The following is a 25077-nucleotide window of genomic DNA, read 5'->3' as shown; positions in this document are numbered from 1 at the left end:
AGTGGATTGCCCAGGTCCTCTTCCTCGTTGGCGGTCTTCTGTAGACACCGGAGCACCATCTGTTGGTGACACTGTAGATCCCCATTGCTTGCACCCAGCCGTGGCAACTGGGCCAGGATAGCCTACAAGAGCCCCTGCTGATCAAGCCTTGGGGTGATCCACTGGCTCTTGATGTGATTCTGTCCTGCAAGATAGATGGAAGCAAACCCACTGATGCATAGCCAGAAGCGTGGCTTCTAGATCGAGAGAGGTATTACTGCCACTCTATACGACCTGGTGCGCCCGCAGCTGAAGTGTTATGTTCAATTCTTGACCCCTCGATGCAAGAGGGATATAGCAAGGTTGGAATCAGTGCAGCGAAGGGCCACTAGGATGGTGGCTGGTTTGCAGGGGAAGCTGTATGAGGAGAGACTGAGGGAGCTGGGTCTTTTCAGCCTGGGGACGAGGAGACTCAGAGGGGACCTGTTAGCAACATACAGGTATGTGAGGGGATGCTACACAGAGGTGGGTCATGACCCCCCCCCCTGCAGTGGAGGGCAGGATGCATTCCAACAGAGCCAAGCTCAGGGAACCAAGGTTCCATTTAGATGCCAGAAAGCACTTCCTGACATTAGGACGCCGAGGATGTGGGATGGGCTTCTGCAGGAGGTGGTTGAAGCCCCATCGGTGCGGGTGTCCAAGGACAGGCTGGACATGCACATGGTGGGCATGGCATGAGTGGAGCTGGCTGGAGCCGGGGGTCAGACTAGATGGCCCGGGAGGCCCCTCTGACTCGCTCTGTCTCTGTGTATGCATGCTACCTCGGAACGGAGTCTGCAGTTGCCTAGCCATGGAACATTAGCAGACGTGATTAGCTCTGCCTTCTGAGGAAGCGCCCCAAAGTCAGTGGCCTGGCAGAGGAGGGGCGGGAGGGGACTTCCCACCTCAGGCAGCCCACCTGTTTCCGACTCAGGTGCAAGGAAGGTCCCAAGTGCGGGCTGGGGCTTTCCACGTCACGCTGATCTCTCAGGAAGGAATCAGGCAGCCAAGAAAGTCTAAGAACTAAGCCTGCAATGAGTGGGAGATCATCCAAGGAAAATGTGTTGCGGGGGGACAATTCTCTTGCTTCGTGCGGTCGCCCCGGCAACCGTGTTTGCAGACCCCCGAAGACGATGCGAGAGCACGCTTGCTGGGGAATTTCTTCATCCAGGATGGACCCCTTGCTCCTCCCCACACTCGTTTCAGCATGTATTTCTGTTTTCTGCCCCTGCCCCCCCGCCAATCTCCTGCACTACCTATTCCCTTCTGCAGCAAAGAGAGACACAAAATCAGCTCCTTCAGTTCCTGCAAATACAAGATTTCTCCCAGGCATGGCACTTGCTATTAAGAGGAGGGGAGGTGGGGAGGCAGGGTTCGGGCTTGCAAGCAGCTGACAAGGGTGTTTTTCCCCTCCCTTTTTCTTCCTCTTCCTCCTTGCTGCGACAATTTCAGCCAGGTAGATCTCTGTTAACATCTGCTGTCTGCAAAGATGCCCCCCTTTTTACCAGGAGGAGGGGGAGGAGGAAAAAGGAAGGCTGATCCCGGAAAGGGCCTTTCGAGCGGTGCGTCCGTCCGTCCCTTTTTAGCCACGACGGTTTCCTCCTGCTTCCAAATGCAGAAGCACTCTGCAGTGTCCCGCTCTGCTGCCCTTCTGCCACTGCGTATTTCCTGTTGGGGTGGCAGATGGCTGCGGCTCTGGGTGGCTTTTGTTCATTGAGGAAAAGCGTCTGCGCGGGTGACACAGCGCGGTTTCCTCCCTCCCCACGGCTTCTCTGCCCCCCCCCCACCTCCGCCCGGCAGTCCATCTTCTCAGTTTCCACTTAAAGCTCATCCATGCAGATGTTGGCCACGGGTCCCCCCTCCCCTTCGACATCCTGCTTCTTTCCACACCCGTGCGCCCATGGGGAATTGGGCAAACTTTGCTTTCCTGTTGCGCTTCTTGTGGTGTCAGCTGCTGCTTCCCCGGCCAACCTTCGGAGAAACTTGTTCTGCCTTTGCAAGGGGAGAGGAAGGCTGGGCCTTCGGAAGCCAAGCTCTGGAACTCCAGGCCCTGTGGCTGGCCGGAGTCCTTGCGGTCCCTCGGCACCAGGCGAGCAGCGTCCAGGTCCTTTGCCACGCCGGTCGCTTCTGAGCCGCGAAGAACCCTTTGCAGGTCGATTTCCCTGCTGTGGAACCTTCTCCGTTGTTTGAGGCATGATGCAGGGGGCACAGAACTGGCCGTGCCTCTGCCAGGCCCCTTTATTGTCCTGTGCAAACAGGGCGACACTTGGCAGTCTGAGTCCAGGGGCAGGAATGGGTAGCAGGAGGCAGGCAGCCTTCTGGGAAACAGGTCCACCATGTGTTGCCAAATGCCAGCTGAGGTTTGAGGAATTCCTAGACATTCTCCAGAGCAGAGCTCGAACTCCGCAGATCTGTGCCACCCAGGCAGATGCTCTCGGGGCTTCCTCCGAAAAGCCCTCCCACTTTGGACCTTGCTGTGCAATAGCAGAGGTTCGGATCGCACCAGCCGGCTGAGGGATGCTGGGATCTGCCCTCCAGCACATCTGGAGGGCACCAGATTGGAGAAGGACGTTTCAGGCTCAGATCCATGCGGCACTTCGGGGGTAAGGAAAGCATGGGTGTTCCCCTCAGGCAGGGAGAGAGGGACTCTCTGCGTGCTTTGAAGAGCTTTAAAGAACAGCTCCGGCAAAAGCTGCCTTCTGCATATGCTGAGCCCCCTGCAGATTAAGACTGCACATTTCTGACTTGCACAATAGCTGCTGCCAGGCATGGGGAAGAGGAAAAGGTCCTTACCGGAAAGAAGTCCGGCCTGCGACCACAGAAATGCTCCTTCTGATGCCCTCCCGACTCAGTGGTTCACCGCAGGTCGCCCACAGACTCTCCCCGTCCAGGCTGCCCCAGAGCAAGCTCCTATTTTAGAGGCCTGGTGTGCATGGCGCCTTCCGTGCTGTTGCCTCCCACGCCCCTCTGGGCACACAGGAACCCAGAAACGTGGAGGGGAGAACCACGGCAGGGCCCGCCATGGCCTCTTCCCTCTGGTGTCTTCAGCCATTGCCGTCCTTTAGATTGCAAGCATTTTCAGGAAAGATACGGAAAGCTTTTCTTTCCTTTTGGTCAACTAACTTCTTACAAAAGGTGCAGTACAAATAGTAGCTCCATCCGAAGGCATTGTATGAATGAATGAGGTAGGGACAAGAGCTTTCTTGTACTGAGTCGGTCCGCTTGTTAAACAAACCTAGCACGGTGAGCTTTATCCACCGGGCAGGATAGAAAAGTAATACATGGGAATTCTGCCCGCTCCCAGAGAGTAGAACCCCTTTCAGCCTGAAAGCTCAGTTCCATTTTGCAGAAGCCACCCTACGGTTCCAGAAGGACAACCAGTCGATCTGGGTGGCCACCTCGGAACTCCTAAATAGCTCGCTTTGAGTTTTGTGATGGAAGAAAGGAAGGCGGTTGCCATAATTAATACTTTCTGACTTTTTGTAGACTGGCACGGGGGAACCACCGGGAACAGCAGCTGCAGCCCAGATAGTGCCTTTCCAGGCTGTGCCAAAGAAGGCATTGAAGTGAAGCTGGCTGGGGGCTGACGTTTTCCTGTATCTGGGCAAAAAAGGGTGCAGGGAAAATTATGTTTCTGGCCAGATGGGAGTGACAGCATCGGCGTAGGAAGATAAATGCTGCTGCACCTGAGCTTCGAGCTTTAAGCCACCTGTTACTGCCATAAGGAGAGGGGACCAGACATGCAGCGATGTGGGCAAAATGGCCGTGTGATTCATGCCGTAATGCCTGGTAAGCAGTGTGTAATCCGTGGATTTGGCGTGACGTCGCCTGTACCTGCGTGAGGCTAGGAAAGGGGTGGTGGGGCTGGAGTCGCCCCTCGCCACACCTGCGCTCTGGCTTCAGCTGCTTGTCTGAGGAGGACTCTGCCGTGCACCTGGGTTGCGTGCAGCCTGCTTGGATTGGCGGCTTCCGAGCAACAGGCCCCTCGTGGCGTGCCGCGTCTCTCGTTCCCCTCCGCCATTCTTGATGCGTGCGCAGGCAGCTCCCCCTTCAGCAGCTGCTTTTGCACCTTCCTCGGGTGTTTCTGGGCCTAATCGTACCGTCTGGCTATCAAGGCCAGTTCCGGGATCTGAGCAAGATCTCTTGGATTCTTCCCTCCTCCCAGGACCACCCGAAGACTCCTAGATGTAGAAAACCAGAGATTCCTGTGAATTCCTAAATGTAGAGAACCTCGGAGCCTGGAGGGCCATTGTACTGTCTGCTGGGCACGCCGCCTTCAAGACGTCTTTGTTCCTTCTGCATTTCATAAGGTCCTCCATCTTCCTGTTGCCCTCCAGCAATTGAGAAATCAACAGGTGAGGACAAGCCGGTAAAGACTGCAGTGGAAGAAGTTGAAAATTAGGGGCAGAGGACATGCTGTGTGTGGAAAGAGGCCCCTCAGCTCTTGGTCTTCTTACCACGCCAACCCCAGACCGCAAGGCCAAGGGAGAGAGCGCCTGGGAGTTGTCGCCCAGAGCATCTGGGGGAGACCAGCTAGGGTAAGGCTGCTCCAGACGGTTTGCACTGGACACCATTCAGCCTGCTTCCCGCTGCCAGTTCTCTGGCACAGGCATGTCAAGCGAGACAAGAACTGTGCGGGCAAGCAGAGGCTGGGAGGCTTGACGCTTGCCTTTATGTGTAAGTGAATCCGGAAGGAGACTCTGGGGAACATCCAGGCTAGACTGCCGCTTGTGCTCTACCTGGGGCTGCTTTAGGTGACTGTCCTAGGCAGTCTGTTGATGTGGCACCAATACTGTGACCGCAGAGCTGGCAGGCTGTGTCTTTCCAAGCCCGGTTTAAGTGCTGGCTTTAACCTTTAAAGCCTTAGAACAGCCTTCTCCAACCTTGTGCCTTCCAGACACGTTTGGACTGCAACACCCGGAATTCCCAGTCGGTGGCCCTGCCGGATGGGAATTCTGGGAGTTGTGGTCCAAATCCCCCTCTGAAGGCCACCAGGTTGGGAGAGGCCGCCTTAAATAGTTGGCCGCAGGTTACTTGCCTTCTCCTGTTCCAGCCTGCCTGCTTCTGTTGCACAGGAGTTGTTGTTGTCATCTGTCCGCCACAAAAGGCCTTTAGGCTGCTGAGTACAAAGGGAAGGGCCTTCTTAGTTATGGCACCATGTTGCTGGGATCAGCAGTCAGCGGGACTGTTCACTCCAGATCTTCTGGAGGGCTACACACCCCATTTGCTTTCACAGGTCTTTGCATAACGTGCAGGCAACAAGTTTTCTGCATGCTATGTTTTTCTAGGTTTTATTGAATATTTATTGTTTTTTTCTATCTGTTTTGCATACTTGGTATTGTTTTATCTGGTGTGGCACTGTGAGAGGAATGTGCTCTCAGAGGTGGCCTAAAAGTTATTATAAATACTTAGATGCCATACAATGGAAAATCAGAAAATTAGTTTTGATTGAGTTATCTATTTGGAGAGTATGGGAAAAGGAGGTAATTTGGGGCCAGTTCTTTCCAGCAGCAAATTTGTGCAAAGGAACAGCCTAGTATCTCCTGAATCTAGTCGACGGAAGCTTCTGGTCGCTTATTTTACAAACCCTGTAATAAAGCAGGTGGGATCCTGGCATGCTGCTTCCTGGAAGGCTGAAAACAGGATTGATCCAGATCAAAATCTACCTGTACTCTCTGTAGCAGTTGTACTTTTTATTTCTGTGAGCCGTCCCAAGGCTATGTAGCAAGGGGACGGCATATAAAAACTTTACATACATACCTGCATGCATACATACATACATACGAATGAATGAATGAATGAATGAATGAATGAATGAATGAATGAATCAATGGTACTTCAGTTTTCAAGGCATATCTCATACCTTATTCCCATAATCTAAAAGACTTTCCTGCCAGGGAGGACCTGAACTGAAGTAGGTAATGGAACTGAACTTTGGTCTCTTAGCTGCCCAGTCACCGTAACACTTCAGTATTAGTCCAGAGTGTGTCTTCACCTGGATTTCAAAATGAATCACCAGCAGCTTCCTTCCCATCAACCTCATTTGTCCCCAGTCAGTGCCCAGAGAACTGTTCCAAGCATCTGCCAGCATCGTATCGTGCGTGGTCCTTCAGCTCCATCCCGAAACCTTTGCAGTGTTAACTCGAGCAGCTTCAGGCTGTGGGAGGTGGCAGCGCTGCCCTCGGCCTTCCAAGGAAACAGCGTAATCTCAGAGAGGGAGTTTCAGAGGGGGGCTCCCACAGTCCCAAGCACAGCAACATGGCCGCAGCAAAGGAATATCTTTCCATGTTGCTTGGAGTTTGCAGCCAGCCGGTTCACATTATCTGCCGGTGTGGTACCACCCATTGGCTCATGAACTTCTGATGCTCGTGCATGGTTGTCCTGGTGGGAATAGAAGGTGCTGCCCCAGAGAAGATCCGTGGGATGAGCAAGGAGGCATGGGGCCTGCCGATCCTGCCATAATAGTGCCGTGTGTATTTATATTGTAATTATAGGTAATTTATATTGCAGTTTAGCTGGTCCGATGCATCATTGCGTATTACTTACAACCTTTATTTATTTATTTAAAACATTGTTAGATCATCTCTTACCAAAGTCTCGGGATGGTTTAACAGTAAGACAAAAAAGAAAACAACACAAAATAAAACACAGCATCCTACTCAAATTCTGACGATAAAACCCATATTAAAATAACAGTCAGACCACAACCACGTTATGTGCTGGGCCAGTCTGATTACTTTTCTGAGCCATACTGGGTAGCTGAAAGCATGGGAGTAAATTCCATAGGCCCACCAAGTAAGTCGGGGTAGGAAACTTGGAACAGGCACCAGAACGCCCTTGAACACCTTTTTGGTGCCCACCCCAATGCACAACAGTGCAGATGAAGAGAGAGTCGAAAAGCACACTGCACGCAATGCTTGCTTCTGCACCATGTGCCCGGCCACCAGGAAAAGAAGAGAACAAAAGACTCGTGCCCCATCTTTCCGGCAAGCCAGACTTCTTGTCACGGCCATTTTGTGCTGGTGCCCGGGGCAGATTGGTTGCCCCACAAGATTGCCTCGCCTGATAGTCCAGTCCCCATACCTGCAGAAGCGATATGGGGACTAGGAGTGTTCTGCTTGGAACTCAGGCCGCCACTTCCAAGCCCCTGCGTGTCTGTATGGAGAAGATTTACTTTGGGATCGTGACCAAACAGGTAGCCAAGCCATTTCTGCCCAATGCACAGTTTAATTGAAAACAAGCTGTTCCAAGAAGTGGTGATTATGGGGCGGTTTTCTGATGAGTCGTCCTTTTCACTGACACCCACATCCCTCCCTCTCCGCGTCTGACTCGTGACTTCTGCAATTACTGCGACTTCTACAATTACCGCCAATTTGAGGGTTCCGCAAAAGACGCTTGCGGCAAAACGTAATCGCAGCGTGCCTGTTTTGTGTCTTGTTGGGGCCTTTCAGAAAGGAGAAAACAAAAAGCTTTGCGTTTCCCGGAGCTTTTCACATGGTCCAGAACGGAAAATTACCACCTCTGCCTATATAAATTAGAAGGCACAAAACTCTCATGCCTGGCCCAGTGTCTCTCAGGCTCCTTCTTTGTAGTTGAGTGTCCGTGCTCCATGCAGGCAGGAGGTGGGCGGGGGCGAGGGGTTTAAAACTGGCATGTCCTGAAAAGGAGAAGATGAGAGTATAGGCTGAGGACTATCCTGCCCTCCCTTTCTTTGGTCTTCCCTCCCTTGTGGCTCACAGCTGCATCCCAGAATGGGTTTTTGGCATCTCCCTTGGTGCTGGTTTTGGTGGAGGCTTCCTCTTGGCCCAAAGAACCTGTTGAAAGTCCCCACACACGAGGTTGGTTGCACCTGATCGTGCTTTACTTGAAATATCTATAAGCCGTCTTTCAGGGCAGGGGCCTTCTCACGAGGTGGCTTCCCACAATAAAATCCACGCCAAAAAAATGGGTGCAATAATAAAGCAACGGATGTTCTTCAACACAACAAATCCGAGCAACAAACGTCTGTCTGGACAATGCAAAAAACCCAGTACTGCATTGTGGCCGCAGTCCAGAAGAATCCAGCAAGCATCAAGAGAAGGCCGGAGTGAACAAGGACTCAGAGCCTCCCCAAAAAGCCGCAGGGGTGGACCTCCGGTCCATTCCAGAGGCGCCGAGCTTCTGTGGAAAGGGCCCTCCCTAAAGTGCATGCCCATTTCGCAGCTCTCCAAAGCAGACAAATGAGGAAGGCCTCTGTTGCTGATCTTAAAGTGGAGGCAAGCTGATGCGGGTGAAGCCAGGGTTTAAAGCACCGGAACTGCGTATCATGGTCAAGTCTTCGAAACCATCCTTCGTCTTCCACTGCAGCCAAGGTCTAGTTCCCACACACCCTGGGCAATGTCCGGACTTTCCACTTGGGCCTTCAGTCACAGGCTCCCAAGTGCTCTTTCCTTGCCCCACTAACCGGAGCTGCCCGGGTTCAAACGCAGAACCTCCAGTGGTGCCTTTGTCTGCCCCACGTGAAGAGTCTCTAAGCCGCATGTTGCAGCATCACCGCTCGCCGCCGGGGACATGGGCCACACCTGGGGAACGTGCCGTTTCATGGCTCCCAAGTGGCATGCAAAGGCAGCCTTGCCAGCATGGTCCCCCAAAATTGCCAGCCTGCCAGACAAATCGCTCGCCTTTAGGCTGGCAAAGGAGGGAGAGCTCCTTTCTTTATCCCACAGGCCTTGTCTCCTCCACATTCCTGAATGTTGGGACCTACCATCTTGAAGAATATTCAGAAAGTTTTTCAGACTCTTCGGTGCGAGCACTAAACGTTCCCAGGGCCTGCGATGCTGGCGGTGTGTCCGTGGTGCTGGATTCTTTGCACAGGTGGGAGACCTAAATTGTCAAATGCTAAAACAAATTTAGCAATGACTTTCCTGTCCTGCTGTGAGCTACCTGGTGGCATCCATCTAGCCACCATCAGAAAGAGATGGGCTTTCCCCTGATCCCTCAGGCATCCTTCGAAGACCCAGAAACGGTCTCAGGTGCTCATGCAAATCATGGAGGCCAGGAATGGCTTATACCAGAATGTGAGCTTGAGCTTTTCAGTTCTCTGAAGCTCACCTGATTTTTGGCAGTGCTCCACTTCTGCAACCATCTGGGCTTCTGAGCACTTAAAATCGCTCCTTGATAGGAAGTGCCGTGGGAAGGTTTTAACCACAGCTTGCTTTCTTGCCTCCTTCCAAGCTACAGTGCTTTAATAATCTTGATTGTGTTCAAAGAATCCACAGCCCTTTTTCTTCAGTGGAACACTCTCCCGCAGTTGTATCACTTCTCCACGTGGTTTGGAGAAGGTTTCCTCCTTGGGGTAAAAGGCGGAGAGTTCCAGAACTGGCACTTTTAATTAAAAGCAATGCTTCTCAAGACTTCTGCTGCCAGTATCTGTTTTGGCTGAAACACAGTTTAGGATCAATCTCAGGAAACCACATCTGGTTCACTCGATGTTTAGCCAGGAATTTCAAGCAGGAAAGCAAGAAATTGCAAGAATTCCTAATACCACTGGAAAATATGTGAAATTCACATGCGTTTCAGCCTCTCCTCATCTGTCCTTCATCCATTCTCTGTTCCCCAATCTCTCCTCCCTCCCATTCCTCTGGATCAGCTCCGTTCTTCCAACCCATTTTGCTTTTGCTGTCCCTTAGCTAAGTTGCCGTTGCTGGCTTTTTGCCACTCCATCATCTTGCATGAGAGTGGGGGATGTTGGGCCCTCCGGTGGAGGCTGGACTGCAATACCCATCATCTTTAGCCAGTATGATGCAGGATTATGGCAGTTGCAATCCAGCAGCATCTAAAGATCTGCACATTCCCATCACATTTGCCCGACAGCTTTCAGCACCATCACGGAGAGCATGACTCTGAAGTAGAAATGGCGAGGGCAGGGGACCAATCCAGAGAGCGCCTGTTACCAAGGAGAAGGTTAAAGCTGCCGTTGATCCATAGATTCATAGAATAGGAGGGTCAGAAGGGGCCAAAAAGTTCATTGGGTCCAACCCTCTGCTGGTGCAGGGCACCACGTCGCACCATCCCACTCAGAGGGCTGTCCAGTTTCGTGTTGTATGGGTCCAGCGTGGGAGATCCCACCACCTCTCCAGGCAGCTGGTTCCACTGCTGTGTTGCCCTGACAGTGAGGAAACTCTTCCTGATGTCCAGCCTGAATCTGCAGTTTAAGTGTGTTGCTCCATGTCCTGCACCCAGGGATGCGTGGGAAGAGGTCTTTTCCTTCCTCTTTGCAGCAGCCTCTCAGGCGCTTGTAGTCTTCTCTTCTTGAGGCTAATCAGGCCCAGCTCTCTCAGCCACTCATCACAAGGCTTCATTTCTAGGCCTTGCATCATCTTCATTGCCCTCCTCTGAACCCTTTCTAGTTTTTCTGCATCTTTTAAAAACCTGGCTGCCCAGAACTGAGCAGAGTATTCCAGGTGAGGTCTGCCTAGCGTAGACAGGAACCGGTACCTCTCTTGTCCTGCAAATGATGCTTTTATTTATGCTTCTTGAGATGGAGTTTGCCCTTCTTGCAGCTGCGTCACCTTGTTGGCTTGTATTTAGCTGGTCCACAACAACCCCAAGGTCTTTTTCTGTTTCAGTGCCAGTCAGCCAAGTATTCCCCATCTTGTAACTATGCATTTGGGTTTTTCCCCATGAGGTGCAGAGCATGGCATTTGTCCCTGTTGAGTTTCATTCTGCTGCTTTCCGCCCGGCATTCTGGAAGACCTAGGCCGCCCTGGATCTTCTTTTTGTCTTGCAGGGTGTTAGCTATCCCACCCAGTTTTGTGTCATCTGCAAACTTAACTGTCGTTCCCTGGGCTTCCTCATCTGGAGCATTAATAAAGATGTTGAAGAGCACTGGTCCCTGGAGTGAGCCCTCTGGCACCCCTCTCGCTGCCTCACTCCAGGCCGGGAAGGTGCTGGTCCCCTGCTAGGATCCCAACCCAAATGGCAGGCCTTACTCCTGTTTGAGACTAAATGTGGAAGCAGAGGGGAGAAGACGTAGCTCCTAGCTAGGTCTTTTGAGTAGTTTCTTTAACTTCTTTAATTCATTTATATACCACCCAATATCTGAGGCTGCCTCGTAATTTTATCATTAGACGTAATGACCGTTCTGTGCCCTCGGCGGGCCTAGGAGGGAACTGTGTGGCATGGTGGAGAGAGTGTTGGACTTTGGACCCAGGAGATCCAGGTTCTAGGCCCCTCTCAGCCATGAAGCTCGGTGGGTGACTTCAGGCCAGCACAGACTCAGCCTTGCCTACCTCACAGGGTTGTTGTTGTGGGGATAAAATGGAGTTGTGTGAGCCACCTTGGGTTCAGAGAAGAAGGAGGCAGGATGTAAATGCAATTAAATAATGAGAATCCTACAGCCAGACTATTATAGGAAGCATAGAACTTCTTCCTTGTTTGCTACCGATCCATTTCCGGGCAGCATTTAAAGAGCAGGTTAGGACCTATCACGCCCAGCATGACTTCGGAACAGACAGTGTTGAAAGACGGCATCCTCTCACAGGGCCCTGCAGTGTTTTCAGATGCTTGGGAAAGGCCCTTCTGTCTGTCCTGTTGCCATCCAAGGTGTTTCATGGGAATGTGGAGAGGCCTTTCTCATGATTGCACCCAAAATTTGGAACTCTTTGCCAAGGGAGGACGGGCCAGTCCTTCATTCAGCAGCAAGACATGTTTCCGCTGACTTGCTTTTGCCTTTCCAGCCAAAAGGTGCTGTTTGCTTGTTTGTTTGGGTGTGTTTTCCATTGATCAGCTTTTATGTTTTCATTTTATCTCATGCTTATTGTCAGCCACCTAAACACTGTTTGTAGTGGAAAGAGAGGATATGAATTCAGTAAACTGTGACTAGCAAAGTGTGGGGGGAGCTAGTCTGACGGAATGGGCTTGGCTGCCACTTTTGCTGCATTAAGTCATTTGGGGTACTCAGCAAGCCCTGCCCACATTTAGGGTGAGGCCTCCCCAAAGATCTCAGGGACGTTGTGGCAGGGGTGCCTCCTCTGCAGCCCTTTTCACGTCAGTAGCTTTCATCGTGTTTGAAATCTGGATCAGGTTGGTTTAGGGTTTGATCTCTTTGTGATCCTCGGCTAAATCCTCCTTAACGCTCACTTCTTCTGTGATGGGTGCAGAGCGTTGCCAGATGAAAAATAGACTGGCAGGTGGTGAGCTGGCGTCATCGCTGGCACGTGTGCGTTGCTTGTGCTCGCAGGCCCAGTCACATACGGCATATGTGCCCTCTCTTCCTGACGCCACTCGGTCGAGCCTGCGTGAAGTTGGAATGTTTGCTCGCGTTCTGTGGCTGCTCAAGCTAGCCACACTCAAATTCAGAAACTAACTTCTGTAGGAACAGGGTGCCTGCTGATTGGACTGGTGCTACAGCCTCACTGGGACTTCTGGAGCTTTGTGGGGCAGGCTGAGGACGGGAGGGCTGGCAGGGAGGAGATGTCTTCACCGAGAACGAGAACGGGGGCAAACTCCATCTGCAGAAGCAGCGAACAAGCCCTCCCTGCCCCAAGGACGGAGGCCGGGCAATGGAGCCAGCCTGCTCTCTGCTTCCTGGAGGAGTGGCTGTTTTCTGTCTCCAAGGAAGCTTTTGTTGTCTGCAAAGTCTTTTCCTTGGCTCACCTGTCTGTACAACACTCTTGCAGCCGGAAACTTCAGCTCTGGCTGCAGTTGGTTGGTAGTTCGGTGTTGTCGTTCCCCTCCGCATCCCATAATGACACTTCCACTCTCCCTATCCAAGCTGTAAGACTTACCACTCTTGTTTTCATTAAGAGTTTATTACAGTTTCATTCAGAGTTTATTACAGTTCAGAGCAGTCCTATGCTCACCATGCAGATAATTAACCCTACATTGGAGAGTTTTGGTTTTGCTTTTTAAATGCACAAGACTAAGGTTACCCGATATACATGAACTTGGTGAGAAATGATTCTAAGTATATGTGCAAAGGATTGTACTTTAAGCTAATATTAGGGGGAAATTTCAGAATAATATGGGGAAAGCATTCTTAAATTGTAAAAAATTATACCAACAATATAAATAGTAACTATGAAAAATGCTCAGGGGCAGCCACAGACCTGTGCCTCGTATTGTACAGACCCATTTTTGGCAAATGAGATCTTGGAGTTCGGGTAGATTTCCAAAAAAGCAGCCAGTCAGTGTGTATTAGCAGTTAAAAACGGAAATTCCATAGTAAGATTTTAGGAAAGGAGGTTCTCTTTGGACTTGGAGCGGTCAATTTCTTGATCATTCCAAATGCAAGCCTCTGGTGCCACTTCTCTTGGAAAATGGCATGTGGTTCTCCTCACCCCATCTCAAGAATATTGCAGAGCTGGAAAGAAAATCAGAAAGAGTTACCAAAAAGGGAAGGCAAAGGGGCTTGGTTTGGGGGGTGTTGTTTGTTTAAGGTTAGGAAAAAGACCAGGATGGCCATGATATAAGGATTAACCATGATGCATCATGCAACTGAAAGTAAGTAGAGATATATTTATCCCCATCTGGCAGAGACAATCCTCTCCTCCCGATGCTTTTGGGCTGCACGTTTTCCAGTATTGCTGGCAAGTGGCTGTGCTGGCTGGGGCTGATAGGAATCGACTGTGTTGGCCCATGAGGCACACCTGGTTGGCGGTACCACAGACCTAGAGTCATCCAGTTGGGCACAATAGACTTAGGACCATTTAAAGAAAAGGCTGCGGTACCCAAGGCATAATTCGGTTTTGCGGTTGGTGGTCTCTGTAAGAGAGGTCACTCGGTGGCCACTGGGCTTTGCCGAGGGGATTCCTGGGGCCAGGATGCTGTTGGGAGAGACTGTTCGCCCGGATCCCGCAGGACCCCTCTTAGGTTCAAGCCTCCGCAGTTGTTTGCCGCTTTTTTCATCTGGAAAACAAAAGCCAGGTGCAGCGCAGGTGTCCGTTGTGAGAAAGGGGCCCTCCGATGTTTATCTAACAGTCTGAAAAGTTTGCACAGGATATGTCGTTCAACCCAACCTCAGCTGAGCGGCTACATCCTGCATTTTGCAGTCCCGTTTAATGAGGTTTGGGCTATAAATAGGCCTCAGACAAGCAACGTCGCTCCGCTTCTCTCCATCCCAAGAGAATGCCAGAACTTGCTTCTCCCCAGATTTGTCCCCTCTGGCCCCAGAGAGGAACAAGTTATCACACTGTGGGCTAAGGGATGAAACAAATATCTGTGGTTTATCATTTCCCAGAGCAAAAACTGCACACTGTTGCGTAACATTAACAGAAAATGAGGCGAATCGTTGGGCAATACTTCGGAGCCAAGCGCAACAGGCACGCTTAGGCTCGGAAGCACAGTAGCCGTGTGGGAATGCCTTCCTTGTGAATACACTGCATTTCTCTGGGCACAAAGAAACACTTGGGGTTATTCCCCTTGTACATAGCTTTTTCACGTGCCGCATTTCAGATGGCCCAAGAGGCAAGAATGGAGCGTTGTCCTTCTGCCTGGCATATAGCCGGAAAGCTCTGGTGACTGCAGAAACTTACCGGTTGTCAACATTAGCACAAACATGCCGGTCCTTTGCCACTGCGTAAATCTTTCCCAAGGTCCCCCAGCCATTGTAACTGCTGCTAATTACGCCTCTAAAGATGTGCGATGGGTATATTCCTGCCTGGAATGAAGAACTCTCAAGGCAGTTGGGGAACCAGCTTCTGTATTCCTTCTCTCTCATACTGTATGCACACAGCATGCAAATAGATAGATGTACACACACACACCTTGAAATCATGAATCGTGCACCCTGCATATATTAAATGGAGCACACCAGTGTCAACTTGCTTTAAGGCACAACTTGACACCTTACCCAGTTTTCTGAAACCTAAGTGCTAGAAACTTGCTGTAAAAAAAGAAGTGGGAAAGAGCATGGCCTGAAATTCCTGCAGAGCCGAATTGTTTACCCTGATTCTCAGTTTTAAGCTTGCACTGTAGATTCATGCAATTCTCATTGGCTTGGTTGGAATAATGGGCAGTACACGATCTTTCTGTATGAGGCTTGAAAACCTGGAATGTGTTGTATGGTTGCAGGTTTTTTCTTGTGTATATATCTATCTATACTCTGAGCAGAGTTGTGAAAGACAAGGCATTTTGGAGGATCACCAAAAGTCAGGGATGACTTTGGCCACACATAACAACAGCAGCATATATCCATAGCAGCAAAACCATGAAAGACAGCCATATAGAAAAACAACTTTTTAGCAGGTAAACAGGAACACCCCAAAAAGCATCCATTTGAAGCTGCCATGCAGACATTCACATGCTTAGAATGTCATTGGAAGGGAGAGTTTGGCCTTCCATGTTTGTAATCTCAGTCTTTTGTGTGTCATAATCCATTTATGCAGACAGATAGTTAACGTGTGTGAGGCAAGAAAGACATTTAAAGGGGCCGTATTCTGTGGAGCACGAGTGTAATTATTCTTCACACTCCCACGGGCCACACCAGTTGGTCTCCTCTCAGCCCATTCTGCATCGGCCAATCATATCAACAAAGTTTGCAGTGATGGACTTACAGAAACTTGCAGACATACAGAAACACACCGAGGAAGTTTCACAAGGTTGTGAACTGGGAAGGCACTGCTTTGTGCTTCCCCGCCCCCTTCGCTAGGAAAGTCTGTTTGCTTCTTGTGGACACCCAACAACAACATAAACCAGTGTTCATAGCAGTACCTGGACCCTGCTTTTCATCCTCTCCTTTCTCAGTACTGAGATTTGTAGCCAATAACAATGTGGGGGGGAGTGTCCAGCAGATTCCCCCCCCCCCCCCCCCCTTCCTACAGCTTCCCTTTTCAGTTTACTTATGCGCTTATGTTCTATTTTGAGTCTCTGGCCACACGGTGCTAAGCAGTCCCTGACCCTGCTGAAGGTAAGCATTGCAAAACAAGAGCTGTCAGGCAGATCCAAGCAGCGGCTGAGCTGACAGCCTCTCTGAAGGGAACTGAACGCAGGGGCTACCGAAAAGCTGGCTGCGAGAGGCATCTGGCCAACCTGGGGGACGTTCTCGTCAGGCAGAAGGTAACCCTGCGCATAGGAGCCAGCCCCACGTGCCGAGTAGATGCTCCTTTCCTTGGTGTCGCAAGGGCTTTGGTCAGTTCCCAGGAGGAATGCTTTGTACATTTTGTAATTGTTGTGCCTTTTACATCTGACGTGGATGGTAGATAACTCTTTCAAGCGAATGTCAAGATTTTGTTTTGGTCAGTGCATTTAGGAATGTAAAAATAACCCCCTGTCTCTTTGCTTAACCAATTTGACACGCTGAACTCTTAAAGAAGGGAGCTGTAGATGTACCGACTCCTTTGAGAACAGTTTCTGAACTCAGAAGTGTCGCTCACACCGACATGCTGGCAAGTGCTATGTAAAAGTGACTCACAAACAGGAAAGAGTAGCTTTGTTTCAGAGCAAGCGGGTGGCAGCAGTGACCTTTGGTCCCAGTTCAAGCTTGAGTTAGGATGGAACTGTCATCCCAGTGCTGGGGTCTCTGTGTGCAGAGATCTGGGGTGTGAGCCGCAAGATGTCCAGGTAGGTCAGCCACGTGGGTGAAACCCGGCAGATCCACAGCCGGTCAGTTCCAAGTTAGACAGACCCGTGGCCAACCTCATGCCAAGGACTTTCATGCCACTCTTGACTATGTGTCCTGCATTAAAATGGATCCGCTCCATCTCTGGGGCCGCCCTCCTTCACAGAGCTGCTCTTGTTCAAAAGGTTCTTAAGACGGACATTTCTTCCGGGCTGCTTCCAAAGTCGAACAGCTCTTAGAACATCTCTTGCCCACCTCTTGGCACATTCTCTCCATGGCCTGGGCTTTGCAACCCAAGCGAGGGGGTAGTGCTGGCCGTGAGCACAGTCCATTTCCAGGCTGGTAGTCCTGTCAGCACCGCGGTTTCTAGATGGAAAAGGGCAGGATGTCTTTGGCGGTGACGGTCGCGTGGCACACCCAGCCCATCGGTGGGAGGGACGTGCGGAACTGATGCTTGCCTCTGGCTCATTCTGCCTGCGCACCGGGAGCTTCAGCACTCCGAGTTCACTGCCGGAACTCGCTCGGGTCTGTGCGCGCTGGTTCCTCCATCCCCCACAAGTGGCTCTGGGCGGCCCGCAGGAGTCCCCCTCTGGTTTATGAAGGAGAGGCAGAGACCAGGAAAGACGATGCCGCTGAGGAAGTGGGAGAAGCACCTCCGTGCAAAGCGAAGGTGACACGCAGAGGGTTGGCATTGTCTTCCGAGAGACGGAGCTGCTTGGAGTCCACCTCACGAGGCTGTTGGGGCACATCCAGCTCGTTGCTGGAGCCGCTCGGCTTATTCAGAACCTGAGCGTGCCTTTGCTTGTTGCCCCCATGTGTGAACCTCGTATCGGGAAATTCTGAACGGAAGAAGGTAAGGTGTGGGTCGCTGGGGGGTGGGGGTTTCCCAACGGTGTCGGGCATGTTTCTTTGACGCACCCTCCTGACCTTTCAGAGACATGGGACAGTCCACCTGGGAAGTCCCTGATCTTGCATGGCCAGATCTGGGGGCTGGCGCAGGGCACTTTTCTCACCCCCAGGCCTTTCAGTCCCTCCCCCTTCTCTCTTGCGCTACAGTCTGTAACAAGACCCTGAAGATTTTCTGCATGCCTCCACAATTGGCTAGCTAGCCTTCCCTACCAGCATTTCAGCAGCCATGTGTTCGGTGCCGAATCCTATACCAAAAATAAAGACAAAACGCTCGTAAACATGCTTCATGTAACTTTGTTCTGATTTGCACTTTTCCACAGGGAGCACAATATGTACCTTGGCATCTCTCGGCAAGGACTTGGCTCAAGATAATAGATGGCAGGAAAGACTGGCTCAGGGTCGCTTTCGGAAGCGGGGGGGAGGGACAGGAAATTCTGTAGTGCGCACCCGTCCCCGACAGCTGGAAGTCTCCAATATAGGCCATGTTTGCGGTTGTTTTCCGAACCGCCTATGTTCACTAGGTTCGCTTGTTTCATCGTTTTCTTTGCAAGCCTGAGTAAAAGCAACTTTCTGGCCCATCCAGTGATGGAATGCACATTTTAGGTTCTGCTGAATGCGCTTCGTTTTGCTTGCCTCTTTCACAAGCAAACTGGCATGACTGTAGGCGCCCCGAGGAATTGTGCGGTCTGCTTTGTATTACTTCTTCTCTTGCTTGGAGTAGGCGGGGAGATGTGGGAAATCTCCCAGTCCGATCTGGGCTCAGAGTTAAAGGGGCAGCTCTCTATTTAATCATTGGAAAGTGCTAATTTCAGAGATCGTGTTGGTTTTTTCCAGGGGTCTCAAGAAGGAGAGTTCAGAGCAGTGCAGTGTTGATGAGCTTTCAGGTCCCCGTTAAGGTCCATCTCGTGGGTGCTGTGAACAGTGCCATGGAGGCATTTGTTGAAGCCTCTGCTTGCGGAGCAGCTGGGAAGAATTCCAGCCAAGACCGTGTGCTCAAAGGCTACAGGCTGGCTGCTCCTTACCAAGTTGCATAGGAATCCATCCATTACCAGGTCGAGAACCTTTCTCCTCCTAGTCCAGTGTGTGACTGGTAACAGCTCTGCAGACTCACAGACAAAGGACTTCCCCCATCAGGTGCTGCCTAAGCATTTCTGGCGGTTAAAGCCAGGACCTTCCACATGCCAAGCCCATGTTCCGCTGCTGTACTGCGTTCTCCCTCTGCAGGATGGGCTCAGTAAACTTCAAAGCAGCTACCGCAAGGTATCAATCTTCTCGAACTAGTGCAAAGTACTAAAGGAAGGAATGGAGAGCTAGTGGTGGGCTGCTCCAGTGGAGATGGGCACCACCTTTCCTCGGTTAAGCGTTGCCCAACTGGGGCCCCTCAGAAAGACCTTGGAAGAGACCTGTGAGCTGGCTCATACCACTGGTTGCCGTGCGTACGCTGGAGAGCAGGCACGCTGCTTTCCGTGCGCCCACCGCTTCAGCTTTAACTCGTGTAAAGTTGGCTTAGCATTACGCACTTAGAGCACCTCCGAAACTCAATGTTTTGGTTTGTTTGTGAGTTAAGCAGCCCAGAAATTGTTTGCAGAAACAGGAAGCATCTCCTGCGCAATGTGTAGCCATGGAAACTGTAGCTTAATTAGCCACGGCCGCATGCACACTGGTACTATCAGTTCCATAATCGGTACCGATCATGGGGGGGCGGGTGGAACCCTGTAAGAGTTACTTGTTTTTCGGCGCCAGGCCAAGACCTTTTTATTTAAACGCTATTTTAACTGGTAATGGTTTATTTGTTGGTTTAAATTGACCAGGCTGAATCCACTGTTTTATTTTTTGTATTTTATTTATTTGATGAATTTTTTGTATTTTATATGGGATTTTAATGATTGTAAGCCGCCCTGAGGCTCATGCGATGGGGCAGCATACAAGTTGTTTAAGAAAGAAAGAAAGAAAGAAAGAAAGAAAGAAAGAAAGAAAGAAAGAAAGAAAGAAAGAAAGAAAGAAAGAAAGAAAGAAAGAAAGAAAGAAAGAAAGAGAGAGTATGCCATCTTCAACTGCATGGGCCTGACTAGTTTGGATTTGTGAGGCCATCTTGCCTGTTCAGAAGAGCTCTCATTCTTCCCCAACTCTCTTGGTGAAGGTAAAGTAACTCCCATCCCATCACAGCAACTCCCATCATCCCCAGCCATTGGGGAGCGACAGTCCAACCCACCTGGAAGGCACAGACTAGGAACACCAACACAGCTGCCCTGAACCCTTACAGTGGGATGCAGGCTGTTGACATGAGTCCTCACATACTTGCATAGGTGCACTTGATCACCTGGAAGCAGGAGGCACCTCCAGGTTGGTCCAGCTTGTTGCTGCTGACCCTTGACCCAAGGTGTGATGGGTGAGCCCATGGTATCCAAGCCAGTCGCCTTGACACTTGATCACCTGGGCTGGCCCCTCCTCCCGTGACCCATATGCAAAACCACTCCAGCCCTCAGCTACCCTTCCGTCACTTACAGAGGGGAAGTAAGATGGCCTTGGGCAGATGTGATCTTGGCCTGCTCTGTGCCGGGGTCTCCTCTCTGTTGAGTCTGGGTCAAGGCTAAGTTCATGCATGCATGCTTGTGCGTCACTCGAGCCAAGCTCTCCAACCATCCGAGGTCACCAAACCAGACTGCTCTTCTGTAGCAGCGGCTCGCTCAGCCGCACGTCAGTCGATGGGTTGGCCAGTAGCAGAATTCTGAGTGGTGAGTCAGCCCTCAACTGGAAGGGGATCTTGGCAGGCTGCAGTTCCAGCTGCAACCAGGCCACTCAGCTCCATGCCAAAAACGGGCAGAGCAGGAAGAGGCAGGTTTAGATGTCCACAGGCCACGGTTCTCCAGCTACCATTTTGGATGGAGCAGCACAGCGGAAACGCCTCTCAGGACAACCCCTCACTCCCCCTCCCCAGTTGCACAAAGCCTGAGAAAGCAAAAGGATAATCTTGCATCCGCGCGAGCAAGAAAAGCAGTGTCAGGCGTGGCTCACCAGCACGCAAAAATGCCAGGGGTCGGGGCCCAGGGAGAGATTTCCATCTGAAGTGAGTTCTCGCAGGAGTCGTTCCTGCTGAACTCAGCCGGACTGGTGGTGCAAATTAGGGTCGGAGCTGCTGAACTGGGAATCTGGATTGGATCCTGTTGGAGGCAAGGCCTGCTTTTCTCCAAGCCTCGGGAGCTCTTGTTGGGAGCTTTCGAATCTGTGGCCTGGTGTTGCTTCCTGGTGGAGATATCTCTGTCCCCCGTGCCTGAGGCTGAAGAAGTGCGAGCTTGCAGGCACCGGGGAAAACAGCAGCTGCCTGTCATGGAAGAAAATTGTGAGCTAGATGAGTGACTGACTGTGACCGGTTCTCGGGCAGCTCCTGATATTCCCGCGTGGCCTGGAATGATCCAGCTGGCATTCACCCTGTCAAACCGCAGGAGGGGGAAGATCCCTCCTGCAGAGACCTGTCAGCTCGCAACAAGGCGATGCTGCCTCTGCTCCTTTCTCCCTCCTCTGAGCATCTTAGTTCTTGTCTCGCTTGCGAGTCCCTTCGTGGCATTTTCAGTGGCGCACGTACGTCTCTCAGGGGCATGCTCAGCCTGGGCTGGGAGGGTTTCTTCCCTCTCCCTGCCCCTATTGTGACCTCATGTGTCCCATCTGTGACAGTAGAATACTCCAGCGGGTCAATTCAAACCGGCGATTCAACCCTTTGGGTCCCACCTCTCAGCAGGAAGAGGGGTGGTCTTGTGTGCAGTTCTCTGTTGGAGATCAAGGTAGCCAAAGTCTCCGTGCCGTTCTTGTTTTGAGGGTGTTTTATCCTGAAAGTCGGCTCTGCAGCTGGCAAAACTGCCCGAGTAAAGCGGGACCACGGGACCCATGTTCCTGCTGAAGTCAACTTTTGTGCTAACCGTTTAATAACGTTCATGATCGTTTCCTCGATCTCTGTTCTTCCACTGACCGGGAATTACTCCATTCTCCCCCCACCCCGCATGTTTTTGCTCTTGCAGATTGTCTTGTATGCTGATCGGTGGTGGATTTATGGAGGGGCCCGGGCGCACCTTTGAGCACTGCCACGCGCAACATCCCGCCCGCTGAAGGAAGGCCGCCACCGCTCCGCTCGAACCTGGCGCTGAGCCCTCGGGCTTAACCATTCAGATCCCCCGTGCATGGCTCTTGCCGCGAAAAGTGGACTTCTGCGGGTTGCTCTCCCAGCCTGAGTTGTTCCGGGCTCCCGTCGCTGGCCCAAAATATTTTACATATCCAGATGGGGTAACGTGACAGCGCCGGAAGGACACCGGTGGGTTAACCGAATGCAGAGGCCTTTCTAAAGAGGGAAGAGCTAAGAAGGGGAGCCGAACGGCACCGAAGGACGACTACTCGAAATTGCACACACCAATTGACACTACAGAGGGTTTTTTCTAAGTATTACTCAGCAATCAAGCACAGGGTTTCTTTTTCTAATTGGATGATTTAGAGAATCCAGCCTATACTCTCCCCAAAGCTGGGAGTATTTGCACAACATTTGTGTTGATTGGGGAGGGAAAGATAGTCTTTTGCCAAACCCTCGAGTCACTTTGTTTTCCCGCTGCCCTGCACTTCGTTTTCTTTCTGGGATTTTTGCCCCGCTCTGCCCCCCTGGCTGGTTCTATTTTTTCCTGCCATGGCTCGCATGAACAGGCCTGCTCCCGTCGAGGTTTGCTACAAGAACATGAGGTTCCTGATAACCCACAATCCTACTAATGCCACACTGAACACCTTCATTGAGGTAAGTCAGGTGGGCGGGTTTGAAGGACTGGGTGTGGATAACGTGAAGTCTGTTTATGTTGAACTGCATGAACTCCATCCCTTGAGGCAGCCTTTCCCAACCTGGTGACTTCAAAACGGACTGGACTCCATCTCCCAGAATCTCCAGGCACTGTAGCTGCCTGGGGGAATGCTGAGAGTTGTAGGCCAGCCCATCTGGATGGGAATTCTGCTATAAGATTTCGTTAAAATCAAGGGAAATAGGGCATGCTTTCAGGTTCTGCTTTTAATGCATAAGCTGGAAACCGCAGAATGCGGCCACCTGCTATTCTTCCAAACATTTGTTCCTGGAACTTTTTAGAAGAGAGGTGTGTGGGAATTCCTTTTTCTGTCACCTCATTTCCAGAGCACATCAAATCAAATGACGATAGACTAAGGCAGGGCACAATGGCCGTCCTGGACTGGCGTAGTCATAATCAACAGCAAGCCCATCACTGAGTGGTCTTTGGAAGGTGCTGTTATATAATTGATATTAAATTGCATAGCTCAAGTAAAGGTAGGAATTAGATTTCATATGGCTCTGCTCTGAAAATTCTTGGTGGAGAGGGGAATGCTTCTCTTCCACTCCACCAAAACTCTGGAAAGTACGGTAGGGTCTGCGATGGATCCACTGGGCTGCATCCTGCCTCATTCTGCACGTCCCTCCTTATGCTGCCATTGACCTCATCCATTCTGCTCTGAGGCCTCCAGTGTCACAAGGGTCCTTCCTCTCAGAGCGACACGAAGCTCAGAGTGAAGAAAGCAAATTCCAGAGGGTCCTGGGCTCATTCTTGGCCTGCTCCGCGGATATTTCTAGAGTTGGCCTGGAACGTTATTAGAGAAAAGGTCCTGCGCTCGCTCAGGAAATGATTCTGCCATGCATGATCCTATGGGTTGGAGGCCACAGCTTTCCATATACAAGTTGCAGGCCGAATCCCAAGTACCATTGCAAGAGCGTAACAGATTAACGATCGATTGGAATGATTCCTTCCCCAGGCTCTGAGCCTGGACTGCCAACAGCATAGGATGACAGAAGAAGGCAAATTTGTATGTTCACGTGGCTCTGTCCAAAAATAGAAGGTCTTGTATCATTTCCAGAGGATGCTGGCCGACAGTGGCACTTCCAACAGGGCGGGGTGTCCCTCTTTCTGTCCTCCTCCTCTTGCGTCGCAGAAAAGAGGGTAGCAGTCAGTCAACACAGAGGGGCAGTTAGTGAGAATGAAACTTGTCCCACATGGCCTGGTGCATTCTGCGCTTGAGCAAGCTACTCTTGGAGCCAGAGATGTTTGGACATTCAGGTGTCTGCTCAAAGGTGTGGCCGCAAGTGCTCCTGCCAGGTAGAAAGGTAACATTTAGACCAGCCCTGCCTAAATATCGGCAGCCAAGGATGCGCATCGCATGAAGCTGGCGGAAGAGTGCTGCGTTCCTTCCTTCTCCATCCCATGGTCAAAGCAGGAAGTCGCCTGCGGGAGGCATTCTTGCTCATTGAAGGAGGCTGCCCAGACCCCGAGTTGCTGGAGAGAGGATGGCTCTTTCCCAACCGTTAGTCATAATAGCTGAATGAAATCAGTATAACAGGTCCGGCTTTGTCCGTCCAGCTGAGGGAAAAGAGCAGCAAGGTTTGCAGAGCCATCTTTCGGGCCCGGCGGAGCGCTTTTTCGGTTCCCTTCCTCGCTCTGACCCCCATGGGAGGGGAGTAAGGGACTGCATCTGATCCCTCCTGGAATGCCTTCACCACCTCCAGCTGAGCTCTAGCTGATAAAACACTCCTGCTGACTGGGGATGATGGAAGGTGTCATTCCACATGTCAGGAAGACACCAGATTGGAGTTGCACTCGGATCATTCCCATCCCATTCTCTGCTTTCTGCACCTTGGATGCATTTTTCAAGATATAGGACCGAATCAGCAAGGCTCGGAAGGGTCCTTCTCATTTGCAAACCCCCAAGTGCTGCAAAGCCATCCTGACCCACTGGCTTTGCTCGGCCTCTGTGCCACACGCCAGAAAGGATCTTTGCGTGAGCATTCTGGCTGCAGCTGCAGAAAGCTGCGCCGGTTTTGGTAGCTGAGCGAGCGTGCTCCAACAGGTCTGGGTGACGCTGGATTAAATCGCCTGCAAACCGGACCAGGTGGCAGGTTTGTTCCTTCCCCCAAATAGCATCTCTTTCATAAGGATATCAGACAGAGTGGTTTTTCTTAATGTGCATCAAGACTTTTTTTTTTGTGTGGGGGGGTGAATGCTGCACCCCTTCCTGGCCTTTCTAGCCACTCTCGAGCGTCTAATCATTTGCTCGACAATTTTTGTCCTCTAATACCTGGGCTTGTGGCCAGCCCTGCTGTTTTTAGCCCTGCATTCCTTCTCCCACCCCGTGAATGAGCACTGTTGTCCACAGATGTTGTTCTGGTTACGTGGGCAACCCGATGAAATGTTGCATACCTACACAGATTAAAAATAAATGCCCTTGTTTACTCTGTGGAGGAGCAGCAAAAGACACCCAGCCTTTGCTGGCAGGAGTGGATTTTCTGCAAGGTAGCAGGAAGAGGACAGCATGCCTTTCCCTGAGCTGTCCCTTCCACCTTCCCTTTCGGCCCACCTTTGTACCTGCCTTGATGCCTGCACACTTCGTGACCCACATCTTGGCCAGCGAATCCGAGCACAACTCTGCTCCTGCCCGGTTTAATGTTCCCTCTTTCCCAGTTGGCAACAGTTGGACTCTTGCCGTAGCCAGACGTACCTGAGCAGGGCTTGTCAGTTGTAGCAGTCAAAAAGCGGTCCCGTCCTGACCTTCTGTCCGTGGATACCCTTGTCTAAATGCCCCTGAAATAA

General features: G+C 51.3%; 1 protein-coding gene across 1 annotated transcript in view; it reads left to right on the top strand.

Annotated features, from left to right (window-relative positions):
- The window catches only part of LOC123017537 (protein tyrosine phosphatase type IVA 3-like), a 79002-nt gene that overhangs the window by 45393 nt on the left and 8532 nt on the right, over window positions 1-25077 (top strand). The window contains exon 3 of the mRNA XM_044418948.1: window positions 21478-22339. Coding sequence (XP_044274883.1) covers window positions 22131-22339 — 209 coding nt within the window. The 5' untranslated portion in view covers window positions 21478-22130. The remainder of the gene's footprint in view (window positions 1-21477; window positions 22340-25077) is intronic.

This window comes from Varanus komodoensis, unplaced genomic scaffold (genome assembly GCF_004798865.1).
Source record: "Varanus komodoensis strain SLA01 unplaced genomic scaffold, ASM479886v1 scaffold95, whole genome shotgun sequence".
NCBI classification, from domain to species: domain Eukaryota; kingdom Metazoa; phylum Chordata; class Lepidosauria; order Squamata; family Varanidae; genus Varanus; species Varanus komodoensis.
Note: the sequence above shows the minus strand (reverse complement) of the source record. Positions and strands in the feature narration are given on the sequence as shown.